General features: G+C 40.6%; 1 protein-coding gene across 2 annotated transcripts in view; it reads right to left on the reverse strand.

The window, feature by feature from the left end:
* The window catches only part of CRIM1 (cysteine rich transmembrane BMP regulator 1), a 474029-nt gene that overhangs the window by 154745 nt on the left and 295648 nt on the right, over positions 1 to 23636 (reverse strand). Inside the window, exons 7-8 of one of the 2 annotated variants that reach the window (XM_072140822.1) lie at positions 16572 to 16754; positions 11037 to 11234 (exon numbers count right to left, since the gene is read on the reverse strand). In XM_072140822.1, the coding sequence (XP_071996923.1) occupies positions 11037 to 11234; positions 16572 to 16754 (381 nt within the window). The remainder of the gene's footprint in view (positions 1 to 11036; positions 11235 to 16571; positions 16755 to 23636) is intronic. The other variant, XM_072140823.1, reaches the window with a different exon arrangement.

Below are 23636 nucleotides of genomic sequence, written 5' to 3' on the forward strand. Positions count from 1 at the left end.
AGCTTTGGACACAGCTACATCCCAGAGTGCATCTGCAACCAGGCTGATGACCAAACTCCTCAGGTTCACTCTCCAAGATCACTCCCAGGAATCTGCCTCTGTACAGAATCGTTTGGCCTGTTGCTGCTGTTGGTTTGAATAAAGAACTGTAAGTTATTTTTGAACAACGTTGCCTCCGTCTGGTCCCTGCTACGGCTGTCACCATCAAGGGAGCCCCCATCTATCATCCAAGACAAAAAAAAAAACACGAGAAGGCCACAGCATCCAATATGATGAAAAAAAGGTTTTTTCTATGCCTGTGTGAATAAAGGCTTAACCTTTTTTTCATCATATTGGATGCTGTGGCCTTCTCTCCTTTTTTGTCTTGGACTATGGATCCTGCACACTAGGACCCTGGGCTGCGTGCATCAAACAAACAGCTTTTGGTAAATAGATTGGTTGCTGTCTTTTTTTTCCCATTTATCATCCAGGAACTCATACTACAGACACTAAGGGGCTGCCCCAGGGAGAACCAGTACATCAGCCTCTCCCTCATCTAATTTCTTGCACACATCACCTGCTGGAGACCTGCCAGGCTGTAGGACAGCCCTCCGGTCCCCATACCATGATACTAGCGTGCCACTCCAGTATTCTGGGCCCCGGCTGCCTCCAGGCCCCAAGAAAAGGCTAGGCCCCGGTGGGGGATGTTACACGTGTCTCACATTGCTCAGCGTAATAATTGCTGTGTGATATGAATTGTGCACCTGTGTGACATCACATGACCAGGGACAGATTATTATGTACAGCAAGTAACAATATAGCCAGTATGCCTTATAATTTAAGCATGCGTTTATGAATTTCCTGGTCAGGACCCTAACATTACAGCTTGGGGCCACAATGTTTAGCACTTTGCAGAAGCCTATTACAAGAACACGCAACAGGTTCCTGAGCAATATATTTTCGAAATAGATTTATAATTTTGTGTTGGCTTCCAAGCACTTGTCTAAATTCTGTCTGTGGTCCAAAAAAAAGTTAACCCTGCCCTCCGAGCCATTCAATGCATGTTTACTTAAGCTCCCAGGAAAAACATTCATATCATTCCAAGACTGACTAAATGTGCCCAGGCTCATACTTTACATACTTTAATGCCCCCCTGCTCCTTTCAGTTCATTAATTAAAAAATGCAAGAAATAAAAAGTTAATAGTAAAATATATAATGAATCCAGCTTATGAAAATGATGCAGCAGACAATTTGGATAGATTAGATACATCTGCATAAAATATATCCATAGATTCTTGGATTCCTTTCAGGTAATTATCATTTGGATTTAGATCTGCAGCTTACTATGGCGGAGGTTTATCAAGGCTTCAAATAGTCGCATTTGCTAGTGAAGAGCAGTTTTCCTCAGTATTGATATATCTGGGGAAATGGCCCAGATTTATCAAGGGTAATGCAGAGTGCACTAAGTGCAGCTTGCCTCACTAATGTGCGGGGTGCCCAAGATTAAAGAATATTAGCCCGCAATTCTTCAATTTTCTGGTGCAACCTGCACAGTTCTGAACCATATTTTTTTTTTAGTTGCACCTTTAACATACAGAGTGCAACACAATTCTGTTGTGTCGCTGTATTAGGCTGGGTTCACATCACGTTTTTTTTGCCAAGGTATGTGTTTAAAAATTGACAATCACAGATGCATTCTCCTTCATCTCGTTGACTACAGGTTTTTTTACGTATATGTCGTATCTGACAACAAACTTTGTGTCCAGAGACAAAAATGGATACACTGTTATACATGTGTTGATAGTTTTTTGCATTCAGCTATTTTCACAGAAAAAAAAAAAAAAAAAAAAACATAAGCACCAACACGCCCCATTCTTTTTGGTGCAAAGTCAGACAGAAAATTCTTTTTGGTGCAAAGTTAGACAGAAAGTTGGGGCAGCCAGAATAATAGATATGGCCCGATATTCTTAGATTTTTTTTTTTTCTATATGTCAGCCAGTAAAAAAACAAAAAAAAAATATGTGAAACTCAGCTATTTAAAACAAAAAACCCCCCCCAAACAGCTGCTAACAAGGATTTCTCGTTCTTATAATTTATTTAGAATTTTGCAAGATTTGTCGAGCTTAACATTTCAACACCATCAATATTAACAGCGGATGTGAGATTCATCTAAATAGCAAAATATATTTAGAATTGACAAGAAAAATAGCAAAATCTGTGCAATTAACCAAAAATACGACCCGAGACAGAAGCCATCCTCCTTTGTAAAGGAGTCCTTCTGTCTAGCTGACAAATAGGAAAGCACTCAGATATATTGTGCGGTTTATAAATAAAGCTTGAGGTTTCCATGGATACCATATCAATATGAGAGTCAGAATTACTTGGATCTCCCCAGAGGTGTCACTGTTCTACCGCACTATAAATCACACACCGCTCACAATACCGCAGCTGCCTAGCCCCGAATGTCCTGGAATTATCATGTGAAAGTTGCCATTTCCACTTGCAGTTCTGGCCTTACAAATGATAATTTTGTAAATGTCGGGCTGGATTATAAAACATTTAGCCGAAGGGCATAAATACATTCTCGCCTAATGCTGCTGTTTAGACATAGCCTCTGACACAAAGTCATTCATAAATGAAAAAAATGGCACCTCCAAAATAATATACATCTTGTATCTGTTGAATGTGGAGAAATAGAAAAGACGTTAATAATGTAGAGTATATGAGCACTTACTGAAGAGCCGCTGTAGGATGAACCATTCTGCAATTGAGGACAATGATAGCAGTCAGTGATATGTCTCAATGTAGAGGTACTGCCATGATTCCAATCCCTAAAAGGATGTTTCATGTGGAATTCAATTTAGCAACCATAAGAAAAAAAGAAGATGTCTATCTAATCAATGTAATATGTATGACCTGATGAAGTGGACAGCGAGAAAACAAGTTGTCTACTAAACATCATCCCAATATACTTATTGGATATTGCACTGCTAAATAGATCCACAATTTGTTCTCTTTGTGGTTTATGTTCCTAAATTATTAAGCTGCAGAGCCATAAACAAAGGGTGCCAAAAAATATAGGACAGTAAGTTCCATATCTGAAACAGATCGTAATATTAGAAAATAGAAATGCTTCCCCCACCCCAAAATGCTAATGGTTTCGTTGTGCAGGGTCTGGGATCAGACTAAGATACAGACAGAGACAGTGGGCTCAGAAACAAATCCTCTTCCCAGCTGTCCTTACTTGCCTAAACTTACCCTAAATGATAAGGGACAACTAGGAGCCCCCCCACAACAAAAGTGCAAACCTGGGAAATGAATAGACGACAAAACACAGAATAGTCACCAAAGCTGTGTGACAACAAAGTGGGTAAATGCAGTACAGAGCCACAAGGCCAAAGAGTAGTCTGAATACAGGCAAAAGGTCAAAACACCACAATACATAAATACAAGATACCAGGAACGAACTACCAACTAGGTGTATAGCAAGCACTCGGTCAATTGTGAGCGGATAATTTATGTGAAGCGATAGTCCTGGGCCACAGGAATGATGCAGAGCAAAACATACAGCCAGCAAACATAATTCCCTGTTGACAAAAAGAATGTCAGAGTAAAACATATTGGCCCATTTAGCTCATCCTAAGCCATACTTTATGGACAGAGGATGACGCAAGCACAGATGTCATAGGTTTACTCATCTTCGGATTCTGTGCATGTGCTCAATAACAGATCCTGCTCCTATACTGTAATGATGCTTAAAAACTAATTTTAACTTTTGAGACCTGTCCTAGCCCAATAAGGAGTGTTTTGAAACCTTTCATGCTTCCTAAAGAACACCAACCTTATCCATACTTTTAAAAATATTTGTTTTATGAACTTATTTTTAGCGTTGCTTGTTTCTATAAAAAGTAATTTGGATAAATAAATATGTGATCAGATCTTCTGAAATCATGCACAAACATTAAAATAAATGGGTAGTCCACAGAGTAGCAACTGAAAACTGGATTCTTATTCTGATTATGTGAAAATGGATTCACTTAATGGGATGCCATGTAACAGGGAAATATCCTGTGCACCAGGTACTTCTACCTGATGAGATAAACCATACAAAATATACATTTCTGGAGGAGAGTTCCGTAAAAATTGATTAGCTTATCATCTGGAGACCTTTGTAACAATCATTTATTGTTCAAAGTGGATAATCCTCTTTACCACCACTCTACCACTGTGATTTCAACCATACTTTTATTAGTAGTAGTATACAGCAGTATACAGCCCCCTGTAGTATACAGCCCCCTGTAGTATACAGTAGTATACAGCCCCCTGTAGTATACAGTAGTATACAGCCCCCTGTAGTATACAGCCCCCTGTAGTATACAGCCCCCAGTAGTATACAGCCCCCTGTAGTATACAGCCCCCTGTAGTATACAGTAGTATACAGCCCCCTGTAGTATACAGTAGTATACAGCCCCCTGTAGTATACAGTAGTATACAGCCCCCTGTAGTATACAGTAGTATACAGCCCCCTGTAGTATACAGTAGTATACCGCCCCCTGTAGTATACAGTAGTATACCGCCCCCTGTAGTATACAGTAGTATACCGCCCCCTGTAGTATACAGTAGTATACCGCCCCCTGTAGTATACAGTAGTATACAGCCCCCTGTAGTATACAGTAGTATACAGCCCCCTGTAGTATACAGTAGTATACAGCCCCCTGTAGTATACAGTAGTATACAGCCCCCTGTAGTATACAGTAGTATACAGCCCCCTGTAGTATACAGTAGTATACAGCCCCCTGTAGTATACAGTAGTATACAGCCCCCTGTAGTATACAGTAGTATGCAGCCCCCTGTAGTATACAGTAGTATGCAGCCCCCTGTAGTATACAGTAGTATGCAGCCCCCTGTAGTATACAGTAGTATACAGCCCCCTGTAGTATACAGTAGTATACAGCCCCCTGTAGTATACAGCCAGCCAGCCCCCTGTAGTATACAGCCAGCCAGCCCCCTGTAGTATACAGTAGTATACAGCCCCCTGTAGTATACAGTAGTATACAGCCCCCTGTAGTATACAGTAGTATACAGCCCCCTGTAGTATACAGTAGTATACAGCCCCCTGTAGTATACAGTAGTATACCGCCCCCTGTAGTATACAGTAGTATACCGCCCCCTGTAGTATACAGTAGTATACCGCCCCCTGTAGTATACAGTAGTATACAGCCCCCTGTAGTATACAGTAGTATACAGCCCCCTGTAGTATACAGTAGTATACAGCCCCCTGTAGTATACAGTAGTATACAGCCCCCTGTAGTATACAGTAGTATACAGCCCCCTGTAGTATACAGTAGTATACAGCCCCCTGTAGTATACAGTAGTATACAGCCCCCTGTAGTATACAGTAGTATGCAGCCCCCTGTAGTATACAGTAGTATGCAGCCCCCTGTAGTATACAGTAGTATGCAGCCCCCTGTAGTATACAGTAGTATGCAGCCCCCTGTAGTATACAGTAGTATGCAGCCCCCTGTAGTATACAGTAGTATACAGCCCCCTGTAGTATACAGTAGTATACAGCCCCCTGTAGTATACAGCCAGCCAGCCCCCTGTAGTATACATGCAGCCAGCCAGCCCCCTGGCACATTTTTTGTGCTGAAAAAATTTGTTTATACACAAGTATATACGGTAGCATAAGTATTAAAATTAGTATATCTGAGAAATGTCATAGCGGATGGAAATAAAGGTATAATAATGAAAAAAAAAAGTATGCTGGAAATCACAGCATGATTCTCTACAACATGCTAGAAGTAGAATGTGATGCTTGGGGAAAGTGGTAAGCCATTATTGTTAATTGAAAAAAAATATTCTATAAACAGAGAAATACCACATTAACCTTACAGAAATACAGTCGTACAGAGCCTTTTGTTGTGAAACATACATGTTTGGCATGAGGTTACCTTTTAAATTGAGGGCACCAAAGACTCTCTCTTACATGCTTAAGCGATCATCATCCATGCACCGGCTATGACTTGGCTCACAAAGGATAAATGGCATTTCTCATACTGCAAGCAACAGTAATGTGCCATGACGACCTTTCCAGATTGAACACAAGGCATGGAGCATTGTATGTTTCAATATCATTAAACATGTGCCATCCTGACTTTGCGTTAAAAAGGTTCCGCAGTAACCTTGAAACAGACTTGTCATGCATTCCCATAAATCACCTTGGATATATAAAAGTGCACTTGCTTTACAGGAAAATCCTATAGAATTTTATCAGCTTTTCTCAGATATTTAGCTATTCTTCCTATGCCATCAAGGCTGAATTCTCATTATCCTCCAATCACTTTTTCTGCCAGTCAATCGTCAACACATTCCCTCAGCATAGAGAAATGGATACAATTAAATTTACAACACGAAAAGGCTAATATTACCATGCAATTAAATCTGCAATATAATCTGCCAGGCTTCATTTCTCGCTTTTTCTTTCATCTCTCTTGAGCAAGGTGGTCTCCTAAACTTCATGGCTTTAAGGTGCTTCCATTTCTGTGCATAACGGGAAAGGATTGCTTCCATCAAATAAATGAAACTGTCTAGGGATTGTCTCGTCTAGCATTTACACTGGGCCCGATATACAAGTTTATGTTTTTATCTAGTATGTTCTAGCTATTTTACATTAGACCAGCAGTTGTACAGTATTGCCATTTCAAACCTCAAAATAGAGAGCATTACATAATGTGTTCTTCCTGATAAAGCCATTAAAAGTCATCACTGATACTGTCCAAAGCTAATTGCACACATAGTTGACCATCTTCCAAGCCAAATAACTTTCTCTGCTTTGCTCACTAAACAACCGGTAGTTTTAAGCACAGTAAGTGAATGCCAAGTATAAGTGACAGCGGTGCCAGCTTACAAGAAAACCGTTTTACTTGTTTGCTCCCTTAGTGTTCAGTGTTTACTTCTCACCAATCAATATTCAGCTGTCTGCCATGTAGTTCTGGAGTTTACAGTGACATGAAAGTGGCCATCTCGAGGTGATCCAAGGTAAATGGGTGCTCATGTCTCAATATATTATCCTGGCTTGGTACATGGAGAGGAAACACATTCCAGCAGACAGTGTGATGTATCTTTCAGCCGTCATACAGTCTGAGTCAAATATATAAATAGCTCATAGCAACTTGTACCATCTTCAATCACTGTTAAAGGACTCTTCTAACACTTGATCCCTCTCCCTATCTTTCGGTAAGATTTGAGGGCGTCTAAGCAGTTTTAAAACATTGCTATTTTTGATGAATGTATTGCCATTTTGAGCATGTTAGATTAATGCTGAGTTGTAGCCATTAAGCACCATCACATATGCCATTCCCTCCTGGTAAAAGACTAATTGCTGACCACTATGGGGCAGATTTATCAAGCTGTCTAAAAGTCAGAATATTCTTAGTTGCATATGGCAACCAATCGCAGCTCCCATAATGAGAAATGCACCAATAAGAAGAAGGGAAGCAGTGCTGTTAGCAATCTAAGCTAACAACTAGTGATAGGAAAGGTGTATTATTGGTCAGAATAGGCACAGCCCCTTGCAAAAGTATTAGGCCCCCTTGATTTAATACTTCATAGTGCCACCTTTTGCTGCAATTACAGCTGCAAGTCACTTGTGCTATTAGTTCTCTATCAATTTTGCACATCGAAACACTGAAATTCTTGGCCATTCTTCCTTCAAAAACCGCTTGAGCACAGCAAGGTTGGATGGAAAGCGTTTGTGAACAGCAGTTTTCAGATCTTTCCACAGCTTCTCCATTCAGGTCTGATCTTTGATTTGGCCATTTTAACACTTGGATAAGTTTATTTGTGAACCATTCCATTGTAGATTTTGCTTTATGTTTGGGATCATTGTCTTGCTGAAAAATAAATCTCCCATCAATGTTAACCATTTTCACTGTCCCTGCTGAAGAAAAGCCCAAACCATGATGCTGCCAGCACCATGTTGGACAGTGGGGATGGCATGTTCCGGGTGATGAGCTGTGTTGCTTTTACGAATATCGTTTGGTATTGTGGCCAAAAAGATCTATTTTGGTTATATCTGACCAGAGCGCCTTGTTCATGTTTGGTGTGTCTCCAAGGTGGCTTGTGAACACATGTTTGGTGTGTCTCCAAGGTGGCTTGTGGCAAACTTTGAAAGAGACCTTTTATATTTGAAAAATGGCTTACTTCTTGCTACTGTTCCTTGGACAGACTCTCCCACCTGAACTGTAGATCTCTGCAGTTCATCCAGAGTGACAGGGGCCTCTTGGCTGCATCTCTGATCAGTCTTCTCCTTATTTGGGATGGAAGTGTAAAGGGGGGGGCGGCCGGGTCTTGGTAGAATTGCAGTGGTCTGATAATCCTTCCATTTCAATATGATCGCTTGCACAGTGCTCCTTGGGATGTTTAAAGTTTGTTAAATCTTTTTGTATCCAAAACAGTCTTTAAACTTCTCCACAACAGTATCACGGACCTGCCTGGTGTGTTTCTTGGTCTTCATGATGCTCTCTGCGCTTTAGACAGAACCCCGAGACTATCACAGAGCAGGTGTATCTATGGGGAGACTCTATTACACACAGGTGGATTATATATGATCATTCAGAGATCCTCACTGAACTTCAGGAGTGAGTTTGCTGCACTGAAAGTAAAGCGTCCGAATAATATTGCACACCCCATTTTTGAGTTTATTATTTTTTCTACAAAATTTTTAATTATCCAATAAATTTATTTCCACTTCACAATTGTATCCCACTTGTTGATTCTTCACCAAAAAAAATTACAATTTTATATCTTTATGTTTGAAGCCTGAAATGGGGCAAAAGGTAGAAAAGTTCAAGGGGGCCAATTACTTTTGCGAGGCACTGTATACAATCAAGTATAGAGAGCAGGCAGATGAGAGGCAGGCTACAAAGATTACATTTACTTGTCACTGCAAGTCATAATCAACATGTATTGGAAACTGTATACACATTGGGTATGGAGGTTAACATTGAATCCTGACTGTTCTTTTCCATTATACCTAGATAACCACAACTTCAACCACAATTCTGAAAATGAGTTTAAATGAAACAGTGGGCCCCTTGTCTGACTACACACTCCCATTAATAAACACATAGGTCATTGGTATCCACATTGAAGTTTTTTCACAGCTCATGTTCTATAATGGTATAAATGTGCAGGGGGATACACAACCCATGCATAGTGCAAGACATATTTCTGACTCAATTTGATAATAGTCACAAGTGATGTTGTTAACAATGCTCCAGCACATTATCCCATGTTTTATTTTGCTTTGCTCTTCCAATGTTGCTAATTTGCATCCTCCGACGGCAGATTTCAATCAGCTACTTATGCTCATTTGACTGCCTAATCAGAGCCTTGTAATTATTGTACAACAGTGAATGAAAGAAGCACAACAATTTACTGTGCTTCCAATTTACCTCAAAATGTCCTCTTCAAAGCCCTTAGGAGGGCTCCACGTTCCTTTGGAAATTAAATGGTGTCCATATCTACATTTACTTTACCAATTTAATGTCTTTACAGTGTCTCATCAAATGAGCTACAGACCTGACTGATGCCCTGTAAGGAAATTAAACCAATCACAGTTTGGTGCTCTGCACAACTTCATCCAGCACACTTGGCGCACCAACTGCTTTAGACAGTTTTGAGAGACATTAGTGATTTTAGTGTTGCTGCATGGGAGAAAGGGCATGGTCTTAGCTGTACAATGAAATTATGCACATGCACCAAACACAAATGGTGTTCTCTGCATTTTTCATAATTGTGATAAGTGTGGGTTATTTTGTGCATAATTGTCTCAAACAATTGCTATTTTCTATATTTTATAATATGTAAGTTGAAATGTATATAAAAAAATTATTTATAATTAAAGTTTCCATTTTTGGGGGGATTTTCTGGGGGGGATCCCACAATCCACAGGATAGGGGATAACCTCTGTACCAGTGAGGGTTCGACAGTGGGGACCCCAACCGATCAGATCAACCGCCCCAGCAATTCAGAGAATGAGTGAAGTGGAAGTCCAAGCATGGGCTTCTATGAGACTGGCCAAAGATCAGCCGACTATCTCCAGGGCTACAGGGTGCATGCTCAGCCTGCTGCTCCACCACTTATTGGGATCACCATTCTCCTAATTGCTGGAAGTTATACCCTATCCCTTATTAGAAAGGAAAAAAAAAAAAACCTGCACACATGTATCAGCAGCATTTATTACATTTGTTTTTTCTAGTCCTTTTCAGTGTGGTTACATCTACACTCATATGGTGCTAATAATTGCAGTAATAAAGCTGTAGCAGTAAGCATGGTTTTACAATTACCATTAATTATAATACTAATCTATAGCGATCAATCAATCACGTAAATTTCTATACACATGAGGGATTTCAGACTTCGCAGAAGGTATTGGAATAAAACACATACCAAGGTTAAAGGGTAGCCAGCGATTTCACACTGTGTTAGGAGCACTTGTCACATGCAGCTAAGCAGAGGTCCTTTCTCTTGCTTGGCTGTCAATCACTTGTTTGGAGAGGTGTGTAATGTGATAATTGCCATGTGCTCAGAAGGTATGCTCTGTCTGTGTATCTAGACTCAGCTGGGATTGCTTGGACTTACAGTTTTCTGACCTTTGACCCATTCTAATATGCTAAATTGCATAATTATAGTATTATTAGTAAAGTGTTTGTACTTTCGAACACAGGATTTAGTCTCCTTTGTGACATTTCATTCCTGCGGCTGCTCTCTTTGCTTCGCTCTAATCCCCAGGTGAAAGGGATTATGGGTAATTTGTGATTAGTTTTTTGGGGTGGATACATGCTGTGAGGCTGGAGCTCATTCCTCTTACAGAAACACTAATAATTAATGGATCTTTTGATTATCTGTGAGAAACATTGGAACGGGCCCATATATAAAGTTTAATAGACATTAGTTGAAAGAGTCACTCCATAATTTAAGTGAAGTATGGAAGTTTAGTATATGAAAGTATGTCAACAATTAAAAAGCACTGCATTCAGTATGATATCCATACCTTCACACACAGGACAGCATTCTCCAGGGACTTTGACTGGTTTCAGACAGCTCTGACCACATGCTGTAGCAACACAATGCGGCTCTCCATTAATGCACTGGCAAAATGTGCAGTCATCTTCTCTCCAGCGGTCACCATGGCTTCTTATCTGTCCATTAGCGTAGCAACCAGCAGGATCGTGGACTGGGTACACAGGATCTGCAGGGGTGACAAACAATATAGTGTGACATTATGAAGCTTGTAACCCAGCTTCCCACTCCTAGGCCGCAGCATCTAATAAGTGGCTGTGACCAATATGTCAGTGCAGAAGGATCACAGAATGGATCAAACATAACAAACCAGCCTCTAAGTAAGCACCTTGCTGGTGCCATCCCCCCATTCCCTACTCTTAAAGGCAATGTGTTGTCATTTCGGACCACAGAGTAAAAATTTTATGGCCAGAATTCAGTGACTCTGGTCTATTTTTAAACTAAAAATGACACAGGAAAGCTCTGAAGTGGCTGCCTTGATGTGCTCAATACAGCTTCAATTGTAAGCTTTTCAACTTCTTTCCACCACCATGACCACCATCACCAAAGATAGCAATGTCTCTGTGGAAGAACAACTTAGATAGACCGATAGATATGTAGGGTAGAGGGTAAGGTTCCGATTGCTGGCATCCTGATCCAGATAAAAGGGGTCCTAACTGCTCCCCTAGAATGGAGTGATGCAGCAAAAAAAAAAAACTATTTGGGACAAGGACTGTAATAGTGGACACAAGTACCAGCGGAAAATGATGGGGCTTATTTTACGATGGGGACAAGTGATTTTAAAAGAAAACTTTCACATATAAAATAATTCCAAACACTTAAAAATTGCAATAATCTGCAGCCAGGAACTATAGTGTTAAAAATGAGAGAATAAGATAAATGGAACAGTGGCATTATGAAAAAATATTTTTCCGATGTTTGCTTTGAGCATTTTTCTACTAATGGGATTCATGCCATTGTTTTTCCCTGTCACAAAAGCTTAACTTTTTGCTTACAGGCAGGTGTGATATAATGTTTTGCCTTAAGTTCATAACAGGACATGATGCTGCTAGGTTACTATAGTAAGCTTGTCATGAAGTACTCCTAACCAAAGAGCTACTTGAAAAATAAAGACAGAAAAAATTAGCATCTAAAAAGAAAAAAAATGTCTATAACTGAGGACTGTTTGCATAAAAAAATAATCCACTTTAAAGGAAATCTATCATTAAATCCATCATTATAAACCAGGGACACTTACCTATAGTTCCAAGAACTGTGGCTGTGCTAATCTTCTTATATTTGTTATCCGTGGGCTCCCTTGGGCGCTGAAGTGCGTGCAGGGGGAGAAGAGACCTGCTCTGCTCATTATAACAGCATGTGAAGCTACAGTGCTGAGGGGCTCTGGAAACACCCACCAAGAGCACTACAGTGCTGTAGCTTCACATGCTGCTACAATGAGCAGAGCAGGTCCCCCCTCCTCCTGCACTTACTGCTGCTGCTAGATTACATCGGTAGAGGGAGGAATGAGAGAGCATCAGTAATGCCTCTAGAGCAGTGATGGCTAACCTATGGCACTGGTGCCAGAGGTGGCACTCTGAGCCCTTTCTGTGGGCACTCAGGCCATCACCAGAGAGGACTCCAGGTATATTCCTGCAGCCCCAGACAGCCCAGGACTTGATGTGCACAGAGGTATTTTAAAGTGGCAGTGCTACCTGGGACTATTTTCTGCTTTACTGGTGTCCTCAGGTGCTGGTATCAATGAAAACTGTGACAGAGAAGGGAGTATAAATCACAAATTACATTTCTGTGTTGGCACTTTGCGATAAATAAGCGGATCTTTATTGTAGTTTGGGCACTCGGCCTCTAAAAGGTTTGCCATCACTGCTCTAGAGCACTTGGGGATCATAAGCATAATTTTGTAGAGTTTATTTTAGAAGGAATAGATAACAAATATAAGAAGAAGATTACCAGTGTCACAGTCACAAGCTGCATTCCTATAGAACAATTTTTCTAACATGGCAGCATAGACCTCAGCATTGTCTATTGTGGGTCCTATAAGGCAGATTCAGATATCTGTTCTACACAGTAAATCAAAAATTCATCCATTACATCTATGATTGTATTGATGGGAATGAAATAAACCTTCAAGCACAGCGGTCTCTTTTTACAAGCGTTTGCTATATAAATACTATAGCCCATGCATTTTTTCACTAAAAGTTTATTTTAAGAGAGTGAATTATTTATGGCATCTAATGTATTATAAATCTCAGTGCATTGAGAACAATTTACAATACTTAAACTATCAGTTAAAGGAGTTAAAATTTTTGTGGTAGAGGCATGTTGGCCCCCACAGCGTTGAGGCTGGTTGACCTCTACTGTTATATCACAGAGTAACATAGTTATCATTTGCAATGGAGAATAACAATTCACAAATTCCAAGCTTTGATTAACTTACAGAGACCTTGTCTAGTCATTCTGTTATTGGCTCTGTTCAGTAAACGGAATATAAGAACTCAATCTCAATTCAATTATCTACCCAACTAATTCTATCTTCTGCTATCATTAATCTTAATGAAGACTTACAGGAACATCTTAATTTCACAGGTTCTGATGGTACAAATGGAAGATTGCTGTCAATAATAATTTATGCATGCCCTTGCTGCACTGATGAAGAAACAAGTAAAAAAAGGCAAGCTGATGTCTCACGGCTTATATGTTGATGCTTAATTGTAAAGCAAACACAAACACAAGCACAAGTATGTGTTTTGCCCTGAGAAGGAGGAGCTTTCCCCTGTATGTTACCAATTCCGAAAATATTTTTCCTTTACTAGCAATGCAAAACTTAAAATATAGGAGTCTTCAAGAAAGGAACAGAAAGGTATGTATTATTTAAAGGGGTATTCCAGGAATAGGCATAAGGTCCATAAAATATAGGATAATGGGTCTTATTTACTAAGGGTCCGTGATCACACTTTAGTTGGACTTTCCAACATTTTCGGGCTGTGACAGGTGTCTGCACTGAGATTGTGTCGCACGCAATCAGATTGTGGCACAGCTGCGCTGGCGATGTAAATCAGGGGGGCAGGCCGTCGGACGATCCGACTGATTCGGGATTTAAGATTCAAATTGTGTCGCAAGACAATGCACTTACATGCACCAGGAAGATGGTGGTGAACTCCGGCGGACTTGAGCGGGGAAGCGACACATGCACAATATCGGGCGCACAATCTTAGTAAATCGCGGAAGAGTGCATTATCGTCATACAATGTACTTTCTGTGAACTCCAAGGAACGGGTAAGTAAATGTGCCCCAATATGTAATTAGTTATTTAAAATGTTGCTCCCCTTAGCAGAAAAATGCTGTGGTCATACACTGTCATGAATAATTAAAATGGTACAGGCCCCTTAATTAGTCAGTTGACTTTCTCTGCATGGAGCAGACACAGGACAGAAGATGGCTACTGGTCACATGTCCACATTACATGTCCTGCACCTGGGCAGGTCATGTGATCATCACTATGTTTGGCTGTAGTCGGTCGGTTGCAGTGCAACCAGTGTTGTGTTGAGAAGTCATCTCAGTGAGGTAATGTGCAGTGATGACAGTTACACATCATTACTATGGTAACAGTGCCAGACAGTCTGTTACATCATCACTGGGAGCAGAGTATAAGAGGTAAGAAGAGTTACTGAGAACTGCAGGATCATGGGACTTGTAGTTTCCAGTGGTGGTCATCCTGGTGATAACTCCGCCTACTTTAGAAAGCCCATAACATTTTGTAAATCATAAAACCAAACTAAGCTCCATTTTGTGACTAATGATATTGAGTTTTGCTGACAGACATTCATATTCCTGGAGTGCCCCTTTAAAAACAACATAAAATGGTTTAAGGCCATAGGAACACTCTACTGAATAATTCAGTCAAAGAGTCTCCAAATGTTGCTGCATGTGCCATATTGAAGGTTAGGTTTCCAATGTATGACCATGAACAGGCTTGATGATAAATGTATAATTAGTATGTGTGCCTAATCAATAGGATCTCCACTGATCATAAGGATCCTTTTATAGCACCATCTAAACAGAGAAGTGAACGCATAGGTGCACTTTTTGGCTCCATACATCCTCATGGAACTCATGGTTTATAAGAGTACGCTCCAAGTGGCGTATCATTTAAGCAGGGAGTCCAGGACCTACTTTACTTGATCAGATTGTTATTCCCCGACTCCTGTTATACCTTCTGTAGCCCCATTAAGGTACAAAAAAAAAATGTGCTTATGGGGATCTCTGTATATTATTTATACAGGTATTTTTAACCGCCCATTTAAAAAGACACCCAATGACATTATGTCAACACAGAAGCTTATGCAATTGTTGAATGAATTGTATGGCAGAGTTTCTAGCTATAACTACAGTATGTTCACGTGTCATTGGACTGATCTAGCTCTGGGTGGATAAGGGTCTCTGCTACACAACCTGTGAAAGACTATCTAGGTGGCTAAACCTTTCCAAAATACGCATGAGATCATTATACAGAATCCTGGTAATCATCATGTTACTGGCCCAACCTGTTCCGTTAACCAGAAATAAAGTACTCAGTAAGCTATGGAAGAAGATGCAGGCTCAATCTTCAGCCTAATGACCCTGCCCGGGGTTGTTACTTTTCCGTCTGAATGGATGAACGGATCAGTGAGCGACACCAGGTCCATCAGATGCTGGAAGCAGATGTCTCGGGCAGATGTGCAGCGTTTCCAGCGTTATGGGGGAAGTGAGCAGTGATGTTATCAGGCAGCGATGCACATTGAAGACAGACATTCGAGGTGATTGAGTAATGGAGATAATGCTATTTCCCGAGTGATATGGAACACTTCTACCAAATGTTTCAAAATTTGGAGTTATATTCACTAAATACAAATAAAAGTTTAAACTGAATGTACACTTATACATTGAAATTGGACTATGTTTGTTTTTTTTTTTATGTTAAATCATACTGCTGGTGACAAGATTCCTTGCATCATATCAGAAACCCTACACTCACCCCTCCCACCTCCTCTTTCCAGCCCTACTCGCATAGGATCCGGTCCTGTCAAGCACATGGCTGTGTGAATGAGCTGTAAGTGTGGGGGGCAGGACATTAGGCAATTTATCAATATACATGTATTAAATGTTCTGCTCTGGTTTATCGATATGTAAATTGAAGCCTCCAGTCCATCTGTCTATGAACAATCGCCCTGCCAGGACGTGAATAGTATTCATGAATAGAAGATCAAGCTCCTGACAAGGTGATCTTTCATGGACAGATAGAGATTACATGACCCTCCATCGGCGGCCATTTTATGATCCGAAATGTCTGGCTGATGAGGTCAAAGAGAGGAGGCTTCACTTTACATATCATTAAAGCAGTGCAGAGCACCAAATAAATTGTAATCCATGGCACATATGGATGCACTGATAAATGTGCCCTATGATACAGTATTATTGAAATATGTAGTAAGTACAAAATCTCAAGTATTTTCTATCGCCCAGACATTACCTTCACACACTGGGCAGCACTCCCCTTCTGGCACATAGTAGCGGTCACAGTGCAGCTCTCCACATTGAGCCGAGAAACAGATGGAAACACCTCCTTGACACCGACAGAAGCGACATGCATCCATACGAAACATATCTCCATCATAATACTCCACATTATTAAATATGCAGGCTGGCTTTGTCTCTACAAAACAAAAAAAAAAAAAGATTGTGGGTTTAGGCTGGGATATTTACAAACACTTTTCACCATTTGGTAACAGAACAAAGCATCTTTATGATATGGAAATTTAATCACTGTGGCTTTTGGACCTACAAAATAAAAGTCTTTCACTGCTTATTAGATTTTACATAAATCCAGAATAACCAGAAGTCTCCATAGAAAACACAGAGTACTCGACCATTTGTAGATATTGCCATGTATGGATCCAGACTAGCAAATTTTACAGCATGAGGCCTATCAACGACATATACAGGCATCCACCCGATTTACAGACAACACCTGTTGATCATTTACTGTACTTTAGTCCCAGGCTACAATGATCAACTTTAAGCATTATGAAAGGTGTCTACAATAATGCTCTATTGTTAATCCTGGTTTCCACAACAACCCAAAAATTCAAAAATCCAATTATTAAAAGGGGCAAAAAAAAAAATTGTAGTTCAAATATTAAAAAAAATATATATATACCTGTTCCGAATTACAAATTAACTGTGAATGGGTTGTTCAGTTTCAGCAGAAGTATGTTATATTTTGTATAATGAAAAATTATACAATTTTCCAATATACTTTCTGTTTGAAACTTCTTAACAGTTTTCTCTGCTTGCTCTTATGCTACAGGAAGTTCATTGTTTAGACCATAGCCATGTGATGTCACACAGGTGCACAGATTACAACACAAAGTTCTCTGTGATAATAATGAGCTGTGCGCCTGTGTGACATCACATGACCAGATGCAGAAGCTTTCTATAGAATGACAGAAAGCAGGGATCTAGAAAACCACGAGGAATTAATACAAAAAGTATTTTGGAAAATTGTATAACTTTTAATTATACGAACAATATCATTTATTTGAAGAAACTGAACAATCCCTTTAAGAAACCTACATAATCTTTTTCATACTCGAGGACTGCCTGTATTGATACATCTGTATGTAATACAGCTTGAATTAATAAGGGACAGATGGAACAAGAATTAGGTAGATTCATCTATACATGAACAATCCATGTTATTAAAATGGGCATCACATGGCTGTTCTAACTATTTTACTTGATCAATGCCCACAGATCTTATTGTAATGGACCAAGCAACAAATCCATTAAAGGGAACCCGTCACCAGATTCACTAATAAGCCTAATAACAAGTTACCATAGCAGCAATACTACTAACAACGTTTTTAGCTAAAAATTCATAGTTCCTATTCCAAGAAAATGAAGTTTGTGAGCCTGCCTGTCACCCTGTCTGTAGAAGCAAGATGTCCCAAGCGTGTGTCTCTTAAAACATAACTGTAAAGTTATAATGATATTACCAAATGATTATAAGCAATTCCCTCTTTAAAATCAGAACAGAACGATGCCTACTTTGTGCTGCCCGTCCTTTTCTTTCAAAAGTTATGTCATTTTCTGTTCTGAAAGTGTTTAACAAGCATCTTTCCCACCAGAGGTGAAGTGGACGGAAACTAATGTCTGTCAGTCTATGCCCTCAAGTTGAGGCCAGTTAGCTTGCCCACAGATCCCATGATGCCTTGTGTTCTCAAATTAATTAAGCATTAAATCCTTTTATTTTTTCACAAGTAAATCCACTGAACACTGCACAATGCACATGCAAGATGTATATGGCCACATCCTGGCAGCTTCCATCACATGGAGGAGCAGGGAACATGTAATAAGTGGTAGTAATCATAAGTAACCCAGTCACATTAAGTGTATAGCCTGTGCCGTGTGAGCTTTTAGTGATGGTTCGTTTGTAAACGAGTTGGCACAAAGAGCCTACTCTTTCACGTGAACAACAGGAGTCTGCTCCACCTCATGGAGCAGATGGCGCACCAAGCTCTGCCCCTAATTGGCTCACCATGCCCCCTTTAACCAGATAAAATCAGGTTAAAAGTGGAGTGGTGTGGGGAGACTGACTGGCCTGAGGCAGTTCAGGAGCCAGAAGTGTCGGCTCATTTAAAAGAAGGACTTCCATCACTAATAGATTCTCTGTTCTGAGCTGATACTGACATGACAAGGTGGGGGAAGGGCTGCAGTAGGAGGTGCAGAGAGAGACATAGAAAGTTCTGTAGCATCATAGACTGGGATGGAGGGACTAATAGGGAACAGGGAAGATCTTGTACCTCACTGTGCAGGAGACATCTGTATCCACTGTTTTGAACACATCCAGCTCTGCTACATACACTGTTACATGACCTCCTCATCTGTGAGCAAGGAGCAGCAGCCCCTCCCCTCATGAAACACACTGATAAACTATACAACTACAGACTCACAGTAGTGATGGGAATCATCTTAGTGAGAGGACTCATTAGGCTCTGCTCACTAAGAAGAGCCAGCTCTTCTGGCTCCTGAACAGCTCCCTGTTACATGTATAATAGGGAGCCGCAATCCAGCCAGTACCCCCACTCCAAATCACTTTTAACCCCGATTCTATCAGGTAAAAAAGTGCATGGTGAGCCAGTTAAGGGTGGGGGTAAGTGAGCCATCGGCTCACTGAGGGCAGCTGGCCTGGGCGTTTGCGTAAAAGTGCCAGCTCTTAGACCCGGCTTGTTTGCAAACGACACAGCACTAAATTACAGTGCTCATCAGCACATGCAAAGGAAGCACCCATTGCAGCACTGAGGTTGTCTGAGGGGTATAGCAAGAAACTGCTGCATATAGGTAACAAAGATGATAGGCAAAGTTTTATATTCCAAGGGCTATACATTTGTGTGAAAAACCTTTACAATTACTGTTTAACTCATGTCTGCTGGCAAGTCCCTCCTTACCCTCCCTTGGTCTGATGAGTCATCCCCTCCTCTGCACTGCAAGAGGGAAGGGGGAACAGCAGACATGAGATGACACACTGCCTCACATGAAGAACACACCTTGGGACACCCTGTTCCTTCAGACAAGGTGCCAGGTAGGCTTACAAACTTCATTTTCTGGGGAAAGGAACAATGCAGGTTTTAACTAAAAACAGTACAAGTAAGTATAGTGTTGTTGGAATTTAGCGTATTATTCAAAATCTGGTGACAGGTTCCCAATAAAAAGTCCTAGCGAGAGCCATTTTTTTCAAGGTTCTCTTAGAGATTATAGTTTATGAGCATCTGAGAAAACATATGCAAGGTTGATGTAAACTGTTGTGAAAAATGCAATAAAAAGTTTTTCATGTAGAAGATACAGCATGTCGGTCTGAGGGTGCTCTAACAAGAAACTTATCATACCATGTATATGTCCACATGGATATGCTATATTGGAAACCAGCTTCTCCCTTATAAGGCTAGGTTTACAAGTGACTGCAGATACTTTAAAGAGGAAAAAAAAATTATGAATACCATAACAGAATTCTGAGAAACTCCATTACAATCGATAGAGTCCATTGGGTGCTGTTGCTGTCCATCATCTGGAGAATCCTGCACTGACATTATTTTTATTTATCTGCCACTAGAACATAAAAATGGAAATGCCTATGTAGTCATGACCCTGTCCTAATGTATTTTGTTTTTATCTATCCTGAAGCAGCAGCATCAGCTACTGAATTTTTTACAGGTTCAGCATTTAACAAAATAAAAAAAGGGGAATATTTTATGCAGGTTTCTCTTTAAATAAAAAAAAAATAGTTTATTGTCCAGAGTGTATGTCACTTGAGCTATTATACTATTTACCATGCTGTCCTCAAGCAAACAACTCACAAGTGACACCTATTATACTTGACTAATACACATATGGGGCAATATATCTTATGATGGCTGCAACTATGTTAAAGTTGTGCTGAGGAAGAAAAAAAGTCTTTCCCATTTATCCGAATTATCAGTGGAACATCAATAATCCTCCAAGAGGTGTGCGCTCTAAATAGGCAGAACTTCACAATTGTCTGTAACCTGTGCCCTTTCTGCTCCTACATCACTTCCACAAATTAGACATGTAAGCGAAAGTAATTGAAAAGTGAGCATACTGCACGACAATAGACCTTCTTTAAATTTCATCAATTTTCTTAGATGAATCCTTAAGATGTTAGGCATTGACGCCAAGGCCAGTGAAATGCTCTGTGAAGAAAGAAACGGTTATTCAGACAAAACGAGCCTAGTTTGGGCAAGTCAGGGTACACGTCCTAAAAGCTGTAGGAAACTGTAGTCGTGATAAAAGATGGACCAAAAATGGTCAATAGGTGGCAACACAGATCCTTCTGCAAGGAAGTCTAGATGAGGTCCCGATGACACCCTACTAGTACTCTATTGATGCAGAGAATTTCACATTTCATTCAGCAGCACGCAATGAATATGAACGAAAACTGAGAAACTGTTTCTGGATAGCTCAATCCCTTCCGTCACAATATTTCTTTTGGCTTTAGAGGTTGCATGGATGTTTTGAGGGTATGATTTTTTTGTATTAATATATGTAGTAATATTTTCTTGTGCATGGCTGTTTTGAACCACTGGGTTGAAAAATATTGGGGCGGTAGCGTTGAGTTTAAGAAGGCTTACGACATCCCAGCCCAACATATTTACTACAGTACAGTGGCACCAATGATAACCGTTGCCTGGTGTACAATTTTACATCTGGCACAGAGAAACTTTAGAAATATGGCGTCTCATTACAAGGTCAGAATTTCTTAATAATGAAGAGTAGCTTTCACCAGAAGAGACATTAACGCTGCCGTGAGCTGTTTATATGGTGTCATGAAGCTACTCATTCTCTTCAGAAAGACCTTTTCTAAATGCTGCCATCACAAGGATCACTTTCATCTATGCAGATCATCACCATCACTCAGCTGCGGTCAAGATAGCGAGTGCAATGCTCTGGCCGCTAATGTTCTATAGATTGGAGAACAAGAATAAGCTTTATGTCTTGTGGCTTATTATTTTTCCTATTTCTGTCATACATCAATCAAGAAGAATTTAGATGCCAATTGTACTTAAGAATTTCTATATTATGTTACTAAAACTCAATCAGTTACAAAATCTCATCTGTCACGGTTCACACAATTTGCAGAAGCTTATCAATTAAACTATGGAGCTATATAATGTGCTCGATCAAATATTTGGTGGCTAGGCTGTGTTTATTCACTACTGAGAGTCATGACAAAGTGCGTCATGCTGAAAAGTGGAAATCAATACGCTTTCTTCATTCAGTAGATAGTGTGCGCATGATGTGTGCATCTTCTTTGCCTTGATGACATCGGATCCATCATCCACATGTTTCACATTCACATTATTGCACACGGTAAGACTTAGACGGCACTCTCGACAAATTGGCTCCCTAAAACGCAGTCTTACCGTACCTTGTTTTTGATTTTAAAATTTTGGTACTTTTAATATTTTTTTGTCTATAAACTTTATTTACAATAAAGGATACGACAGGAAACCAAGCAAAGACAAATTACAATCCCTTGAAAGGTGTCAAATAAGGTTCAATAAGGTTAGAATTTTTATCAAAAATAGTGCGCCAACTAAAAATAGTCCATCATAATCAAAGTTCTTATAAGTAGTTTTTTTTATTTTTATCTTTTATGATATTCCCCAAAGGAACACAAATGAAAAACATACATAAACACAAGCAAGAGGAAGAGACACAACAAGAAGAACAGCATAACAATAAAACACAAAATACAATACATTTCTCCTTAAAGCGAACATTTCAGAGTGTCATTTTTAGCTGGTGAAAGGTTACAATAGCCCATGCTATGCATATTTTAAAAACGCCTTTGTCAGAATGTTGGATATTGCCAGTACTTTACTTCACATTACCTGGCTCCCTGCCAGCAGCGCATGGTGAGACCTGGAAGAAAGGCAGCTGCGGCAGCATAAGTGCCTGTGCTTCAGTCTCCTCTCCTTCACACTCATCAAACTCCTTCCCCTTCTTCTCTGTCATGTGCATTGAGCAGGCACAGTAGGGAGGGGAACGGTGTGGAGGAGAGAATGCATGAGGAAACAGACACAGCTGCCCCCCATCCCAGGAATGACCACACACTGCTGGCTGGGAGTCAAGTAATGTGAAATAAGGTTTTATAAAGTAGTGGCTGCCAGCTGAATTGATACACGTGTGCACTCTACCGCCGACATTAAAGGGAACCTACCACCACAAATCTACCTATAAAGGTAGATTGGGTGGTAGGTGGATCAATGGGACGTGAGGATAGCCCTTTTAAGGGCTAATCCTCACGTCCCCGCACTTTTTTAGTAACTTTTATGCAAATTTTCTTATGCGGCTACTGGGGCGTGGAGTAGCCGCATCTGAGGTTACACGAGGCGGCTACTCCACACCCCGGTAGCAACTTTACCCCTCCTACTCACCATCTTAGGAGTGCAGCTGTTCGTAGCTGCGCGCCCTCGTCCAACGATCCTGCAGTCTGCGCGGTCACTGCTCCAAAGCCGACCCTGCACAGGCGCGGGCCAGCTGTTCTGCGCATGCGCAGACTGCAGGATCGTCGGACGAGGGCGCACAGCTACGAGCAGCTGCGCGCCAAAGATGGTGAATAGGAGCGGTAAAGTGGCTACCGTGGCGTGGAGTAGCCGCCTCGTGTAACTTCAGAAGCGGCTACTCCACGCCCCAGTAGCCGCATAAGAAAATTAGCATAAAAGTCAAATAAAAGTTACTAAAAAAGTGCGGGGACGTGAGGACTAGCCCTTAAAAGGGCTCTCCTCACGTCCCATTGATCCACCTACCACCCGATCTACCTTTATAGGTAGATTTGTGGTGGTAGGTTTCCTTTAAAGCAGGAGCGAATGAGCATGCACAGATCTCCGGTGAAGCTGGTGGCGTGAATACAGTTTGTGATCAACTACAATGCGCAAGAATGTGGGACAACAAAGGCTACTGGGTCATGGGCTATACTTTGCTTCCACAGCCTGGACAGACTACTACACACCCCAGT

The sequence above is a fragment of the Engystomops pustulosus genome, chromosome 3 (genome assembly GCF_040894005.1).
Source record: "Engystomops pustulosus chromosome 3, aEngPut4.maternal, whole genome shotgun sequence".
NCBI lineage: Eukaryota > Metazoa > Chordata > Amphibia > Anura > Leptodactylidae > Engystomops > Engystomops pustulosus.